The sequence below is a fragment of the Arachis ipaensis genome, chromosome B05 (assembly GCF_000816755.2).
Source record: "Arachis ipaensis cultivar K30076 chromosome B05, Araip1.1, whole genome shotgun sequence".
NCBI classification, from domain to species: Eukaryota; Viridiplantae; Streptophyta; class Magnoliopsida; order Fabales; family Fabaceae; genus Arachis; species Arachis ipaensis.
In genome coordinates, this window is record NC_029789.2 from 143382227 (window position 1) to 143390313 (window position 8087).

Consider the following 8087-nt stretch of genomic DNA (forward strand, 5'->3'; position numbering starts at 1 on the left):
ATCTTAACTATAATAGGATATTTTGTAATTAAATTATTATTTAAAATGAATAATTATATAAAATTTTAAAATATTAATAACTAAATCTTACGATTTTCAAATTATTTTTTCTAAACACAAAAGAAAAAATTGAAAAATTTATTTTTTCAAATAAGTTATCCTAATTCTCTCTCTAATAACTTTTACTTCTCTCCATTTTTTTTATTGTCGTCACACCTCTTAAAATCGTACCCAAAATTGTTCACCTAATCAAGTAATTAACTTGAATACACTTTGATAGAAGTAAACTCATAAAATTTTATTTTTATCTAATTTTTTATTATCTCCTTTAACAATGATATATCATTCTTTATATTGATTTTATCTGATAAGATTAAAATTTTAGCATAAATAGTTAGATTCAGTTAAAATTTAAAAAGTTCACAGGATTTAAAATTTGGTAAAAATATCATAAAAAAAAGATAAAAATATCCAAAACATTCAACTATTATTATGATTACTTATAATTTTTAGACAAAATAAATTTAAAATTAATCTGTCAGAGATTTAAATTACATTTAAGAATTTGTCATTAATTACTAAATTGTTCCTTACATAAAGTAAGATTCGAACTTCGCACACTAACTTAATAAGTGAACCAATAAGTTAATCACTCAATCAATTCAAATTAATTATTTTCTTGTTGCTTCTTGAAGTATATAATTTTTGCAATACTTTTGTTCTAGAGTAGTTATTAACTCACTTGAAGGGAGCATTGAACACTCAGTTTTATTAAATTTCTAACCTTAATTAATAAAAATATTTTGTATATATTAAGATCAAAAAGTAAGGAGAACATTGTACAGCCAACAAAAAATTGGGCAAAATGTTCGTTAACATCACATTAGAAAGTATTTAAAATAAATAAATAAAGGAAAAATAACAAATTGTTCTTTCTCTTATTACTTCTATGGGCGCTGCTTCTTTAATTTTCATCTCTTGACGCACCAAACAAACGGAGCACACACATGACACACCTAAGTCTCAAGTCGCAATAAACATGACATTGAATAAAACGCGCAAAACAAAAACAATTGAATCATAGATGCTGAAATAAGAAGAAAAAATGGTTTGAAATTTTTCACTATAAAAAATTCTATACATGCAATTCCTCTTATGCACTTGCGTGTTATACAATCATTGAGATATATATTTGAAATTAAAAAATCTAAAATAATATTACTAAAAATCCCTAATTAATTTATTGTACATAAAAAATAAGAAGGAAAATATTATAAAAAATGTCAAATAAAAAAAATAGAGAAATTATTTGCTCATGTACCCCTATATGACCTTAAATCCATGAATATCCTTAGACATTAATCAGTAGTCCACAGATTATACACATCTTCACCCTATAAATACATTACTCTCTTCTAAGCTCTTATCACAATTCACAAGTTACAAGAAACACAAACTTTATATTATACAAAAAAAAAAAGAAGAAAAAAAAAAGAAGATGACATTGCTAGCGTTGGTCCTTGTCATTGCCTTCAGCACAAACTCACTTCTCGGAGCAGCTTCTCCTGCCCCGGAGCAAGTGGTTGACACCAACGGCAAAAAGGTCCGATCCGGTGTCAATTACTATATTGTCCCTGCTTCTAACCCTTACGCGGGTATCGCCGTCACGGTTTCGAAAATCAACCAAACTTGTCCATTAAATGTTGTAGCTGGGGACTATTCCAATGGTCCCTTACCCTTGCATTTTTTACCGGTTAACGAGAAAAAAGACGTTATTCGTGTCAACACTGATCTCAACATTCACTTCACAGAAATGGGTGATGAATGTCCGGAATCACCGGTGTGGATGCTTAAGGACTATGATCCTTCTTCGGATGCAGAAACCTTGGTGACCCTTGGAGGTGAATTGGGAAACCCTGGAAAAGAGACACTTATGGATTGGTTCAAGATTGAGAAGCACGAGGATGCATATAAATTGTTCTATTGTCCGAATGTGTACTATGAAAGTTATGGATGCAGTGATATAGGGATATCTGAGGATGCATTTGGAAATAAACGTCTTGCTCTCACTAATGTTCCATACAAAGTTCGATTCCAACCTGCTTGAAGAAGCTATCTTAGCTTCATGTATCTATAATAAATGTTATTATTAGGTGGGTCGAAACTCAGGTAAAGTTGACTTCACGTTAAGTTGATATCTAAGAGCTGTTAGATGATTTGACTGAAGCTCTCAGGTATCAACTTCACGTGAAGTCAACTTCACCTGAGTTGTCACCTATTAAGTGACGCATGTTTTTGAATATGTGTGAATGTATGTGCGATGTAACGATGCATGAATAATTATGCATGCAATTCGGAATGGATTAAATAAATAAACAAATAAACAAGTTGTAATTTTCTTTATTACCTGTTTGACTCTTCTCAAGTCATGCTCAAGTTGTAATTTTGTATAATTTTAAAAACCAATGATTGGATGTGTTATAGATCATCCGAAGGTTAATTTATTATTACCTCTTTGCTTCAGGTTTTGGCATTTTCATGGAAGTGGAGATGTATTTTTAAAAGAATTCAACGTCAGTGATGGTTTAAAAAAAGACACGAGAATTATAGTTAATTATGTATCTTGAGTATATATTAAGTCTTCTATTCACAGTGTTTGGAGACGAATTTAAAAAAAAAAAAATCAAGGTATAGATCCATACAAAATATACACATAATTTTATATGAATATATATGATTCAAATTATATTTTTTTGGAAATTATAATAGGTGTTTTTAGACTCGTAGACCTAATCTAAAATTGGGGCTTAACATTATATTCTTTATATAATTATAAATCAACTTAATATATTTGTCCAAAATGTGCACAAACATAGTGTTCTTCAATTATATATTACTGATATCCAATTTTAGAAAAATTTGATATAGATTATCTTCATTATATAATACAGAGTGATACAGGAGCAACACAATTATTGTTTTAATTGGTCAGTAATTAAATAATAATATTTAAAAATATTGGCTAAAAAATTTTATTGAGCTGCTGAACTAAATATTTTAGACTATTAAATAAAAATACTGATTAATATAAATTAAAATTAAAATTAATATAAATTATAATTACTGGCTTAAGATTTATTGTAAATGGTTGGATGAGAGAAAATAAATTTGATGTTTGTTTATGTAATTATTTTATTATCGGGTTCCATTAATTATTAGTATACAATTTTACTTTTTATGGTTTTGTAAGTTTACTTTTAGAAGATCACTAAAATCTCTTTTAAATTTCTTAATAATATGTGTACATCTAGTCAATGTAATAATTTGGAACAGAACGAAAAAATAAGTTTTAACTAGTTTATACACTTATATATTCCTACAAATTTGTTCACAGAATATTAAGCATTTAAGTTTCTCAAATAAAATGAACTGATTTGGTTAATTTGTAAAATTTGACGGACAAAATTAGGGGATTTTCAGCATGCTTTTGCCCTTGTGGGCCGTATATTTTTTTCCTTTTTTATTGTTGCAACTTGCAAAAACTATGGGCTGCCTCTACTAAACAAACAGAGCACATTTAGCAGCCGAGGCCTAGGACAAATGGCATATTTACGTGACTCTTGCAAGCTATATCCGGATTCAAATCCGAGTTAAGGCTGGATGTTGTTTAAGAATCCATAATATGTATTTATGTAATGTGTGTGAATGTGTTATGGTGAATGTGTAAAATATGAGTATAATACCTAAAATTGAAGACTATCTAATTCAATTTACAAAAAAAAAAAAAAAAAAAAAAAAAATAAAAGTAACAGAAGAACACAAGAACCATTAGCAAATTGTGGATTTATATGGATATGATCTAATCTATTAACACCCCTAACTATTACTATAGGTTCATTGTTGCAAAAGAATGTTTCTTTTATTATAAACTATTATTAGATTTTAATTACCATTAAAATAACTGAATTGTCAACTTAATTACCATTAATTACCATTATTATATCCATAGTTGTAAAAATCGAACTGGATCGGTTGGTGTCTGCTTGAAAATTTTTTTAAAATATCTCCACAAGGTCTCGAACCAAGAACCTTGGAGCAAAAGTAACCTCTACTTGCCACTTAGCCATTGCACTTCTAAGTACTATATTTGACAAATACTAATTATATAGTATACATAAATATCTAATTTAATTTAATTTTTATTTTTTCTATTTTTAAAATTAATTATATTTTAATTATATACCATTATTAATATAAATATAAATTTCACTAAAAATTTATTAATTTACTTGATCTATTTTATTGCTAGTATTGTGATTAAGGTTATTTGTTTTGATGTTAGTGTTAAAATCTACTGATATTATAGTTAGATGATAGACTTTGTGAATTAATTATTTTTTTATTGTGGCAAAATAAGACATTATTGTAGTATTAAAATTTTATGGTTTTTTTTTATATTAGTTATTATTAGAAGTTGAGACTTGATTCTTCATAAAATGTTAGTGAAGATATGTATTTCAAATTTTAATTTTAAGTTTTTAACTATTTTATATTTTATATTTACGTGAGACCAGTTTTATCGGTTCAACCAATGATTTATCAGTTGAACCAATAAACCAGTGAACCAGTAGCTTGATCAGTTCGATCACTGGTTCAGTTCTAACAATTATATTTCAATCTAATTTCAAATTTCAATACTATTGTAGTATTAAAATTTTATGGTTTTTTTTATATTAGTTATTTTTAGAAGTTGAGACTTGATTCTTCATAAAATGTTAGTGAAGATATGTATTTCAAATTTTAATTTTAAGTTTTTAACTATTTTATATTTTATATTTACGTGAGACCAGTTTTATCGGTTCAACCAGTGATTTATCAGTTGAACCAATAAACCAGTGAACCAGTAGCTTGATCGGTTCGATCACTGGTTCAGTTCTAACAATTATATTTCAATCTAATTTCAAAAATTTCGATTTACTCAATTTAATAGTTATGACTCACAATTGGTTCCTAATCAAGCAACAACAAATTATGTCTCCCAATTGGTTCCTAATCAGTTCTAACAATTATATCTCCCAACTTAATAGTTATAACTCACATTGGTTCCTAATCTTATTTTTGTCACTGTCTCACAAAATCGTTAACGACATGCTGAAATGGACTAACGACTACTACATTATACATTCTAGCGACTATTTGATGTGACAATTGAAAAATACAACAACTCACCAGAGTGGAGTGCATGTGGTTCATAGTATTTGGTAGCTGTGCATGTATGACTTGAAATCCATGTCTATCGTTGGAACATTAATTGATATACATAGTCCACAGATTCCACCCGTCTTCACACCCTATAAATATCTTACACTCTTCTATGCTATTATCATCACAAGTAAAAAACTTCATATTATACAACAAATCAAAGAACAATAATGAAGATCACATTATTTCTATCATTATTGGTTGTCCTTGCCATTGCCTTGAGCACAAAGCCACTTCCCGGGGCAGCTGCGTATGCCCCGGAGCCAGTGCTCGACACCTCCGGCAAAAAGGTCCGAACTAATGTCGCTTATAATGTTATTCCTGCTTCGTACCCTTATGTCGGAGGTGTTTCAATTGGCAGTGTTAATCAAACATGTCCATTTTACGTTGTAGGCGGAGATTCTTCCAATGGTCCCCTGCCATTATATCTTTCACCCGTTAATGAGAAGAAAGGCGTTATTCGTGTTCACACTGATCTCAATATTTACTTCTTGGACCCGGGAACCGATGAAGTATGTTCCGATTCATCGGTGTGGATGCTTAAGGATTATGATTCTTCGGCCACACAAAAGTTCGTGACCCTTGGTGGCGCAATGGGAAATCCTGGAAAGGAGACACTGGCGGATTGGTTCAAGATTGAGAAGTACGAGGATGCATATAAATTTTACTATTGTCCCAATGTGTATTATGATGGAAGTTATCCATGCAGCGATATAGGGATATCTGAGGATGAATATGGTAATAAGCGTCTAACTCTCAGTGATGTTCCATACAAAGTTTGGTTCCAACATGCATGAAGATATAGAAGAACCTAGCTTCATATATACCAATTAACTGTTATTTGGTGTTGTATGTTTTTGAATAACTGTCATGTAATTAACAATTCAAGTTGATGAGTTCCTTCTTGTCATGGAATGTGATAAATAAATGAACAAGTTGTTTTCTTTACTGTTTGAGTCTGAAAGAGTTTGTAACTTTGTACCCTACGAGAAATCTGATTCTTGGTTAAGGATGTTGAAGAAAATAAACAAGCTTATTAATAATGATTAAATCACTTCTTCACCTATTTATAGTTACATCCATATATATATATTAAATAACTTCCTAACTGAACTAACCACCTTTAAGCATGCAGAGCTGAAGAATAGTGAAGGATATATAGTTCATGTTCTTGAAAGAAGTCTTGATTAGTTAGTGCAGTTGTGAATCTGTTAGGATTAGTTAGTCAAGATTCCTTGTGTCTAACAGTAATTGTAGTGTGTATATAAGTTTGCATCTGCTGGAAGGCAAAGCTAGCTATGAACACAATACAATTCTCTGCACACTTTCTCGCTTTTGTTCAATTCATAATCCTCCCAATTCATGTTCTTATCTCAAGATCATTTCAATTACGTTATTATGATCGGACTGAAAATAAAAAAGTGTGTATCTATAAAAGATATTATAATACTTAAGGAGTAAAGTATCGTTTTTGTCCCCAACGTTTGGGGTAAGTCCCAAAGTTATCCCTAACGTTTCAATCGTCCTATTTAAGTCCCTAACGTTTCAAAACTGACTCAATGTTGTCCTGCCGTTAGGGATCCGTTAACAGAATTGACGGCAGGACAAAATTGAGACGATTTTGAAACGTTAGGGACTTAAATAGAACGAAAACGTTGGGGACAAAAATGATACATAGAAATAAATTTTAATTTTATCATTTAATAATATCAATTTTTTACTATACATAGTATTCAATTATTTAAGTCCCTAACGTTTTAAAATCGTATCAATTTTGTCCCGCCGTCAATTCTGTTAACGGATCCCTGACGGCAGGACAATATTGAGTCAATTTTGAAACGTTAGGGACTTAAATAGAACGATTGAAACGTTAGGGACAACTTTGGGACTTACCCCAAACGTTGGGGACAAGAACAATACTTTACTCAATACTTAAGTCATTCGTATATATAATAATATACTATTAAAAAATAGAAAAATATTTGATGCTCGCATTTCTTCTTCCTCGTCTTAGGAATTTATGTGCCCTATTTCTTATTATTAGGGGTGGGCAGCATGCATCTTATTTATAATGCATCTTATTTTATTTAATTCGATCGAATATAGTTGCCAACTTAATTTATTGCGGTAGGGTTGAGTCCGGAACGAATTTGAGTGTGGGTCGAACAGGATGCGAGTTGAGTCTCTACCTTATTAAACTAACTCGTAAAAAAAGTTTTTATCATTGAACTAAGATTATCAAATTGATAATTTAACATTTTTGTTTATATAAAAATCAATTCTATTGTAATAATATATAAATACAACATTATATCATAAAGTCGGCTTCAAATTCAATCCTATTCCTAAATAGAATAAAATTAAATTTTAGTAACAAATTAAACTCGTAAGTTGGACTAAAATTGAGTTTAAACCTTATTCTACTATGCTCATTGCCACAATGCCACCCCCTAACTATTATCGTATATATAGTCATGCGCAGTTTGAAATCAATTGTGATATGAAATCAAAATATTAATTTTAATTTTTTTTTAATGTGTATCGATAGCTAAAATAACAAATAATTTAAAACGAAAGGAGTAAATTCCAAATAGTTCGACGCATTGATTATTNAGGAAAATCATCTAGATGTTTTGGAATACAGACATGGTCTACATACAACCGCCACATTGGCCCCCCAATGACATGAAATGAAAGTCATCCTGGTGGTAGTATAATAGATTTTCCCCGACCTAAATTTCCTTTATTTTAAAGACAAAATTAAGAAGAAAAAAAATAATTTGCAGCCAAAATAATTTATATATATATATATATATAAAGAAAAG

The 8087-nt window shown here is 29.7% G+C and overlaps 2 protein-coding genes across 3 annotated transcripts in view; both read left to right on the plus strand.

Moving 5' to 3' along the window:
* Nucleotides 1404-8087, plus strand: part of LOC107644616 (miraculin-like) — a 7260-nt gene continuing 576 nt past the window's right edge. Inside the window, exons 1-2 of one of the 2 annotated variants that reach the window (XM_016348507.2) lie at nucleotides 1404-2153; nucleotides 2284-2409. In XM_016348507.2, the coding sequence (XP_016203993.1) occupies nucleotides 1499-2107 (609 nt within the window). In that variant the 5' untranslated portion in view covers nucleotides 1404-1498 and the 3' untranslated portion in view covers nucleotides 2108-2153; nucleotides 2284-2409. Of the gene's footprint in view, nucleotides 2154-2283; nucleotides 2410-8087 lie in introns of those variants that run through there. The other variant, XM_021103086.1, reaches the window with a different exon arrangement.
* On the plus strand, nucleotides 5366-6210 carry LOC107644615 (miraculin-like). The gene has a single exon (XM_016348506.2). The coding sequence runs from the start codon at nucleotides 5433-5435 to the stop codon at nucleotides 6057-6059; it is 627 nt and encodes a 208-aa protein (XP_016203992.1). The 5' UTR covers nucleotides 5366-5432; the 3' UTR covers nucleotides 6060-6210.

Coding starts and splice junctions, on each gene's coding strand:
- LOC107644615 (XM_016348506.2), top strand. CDS start 5,433: ATGAAGATCACATTATTTCTATCATTATTGGTTGTCCTTGCCATTGCC.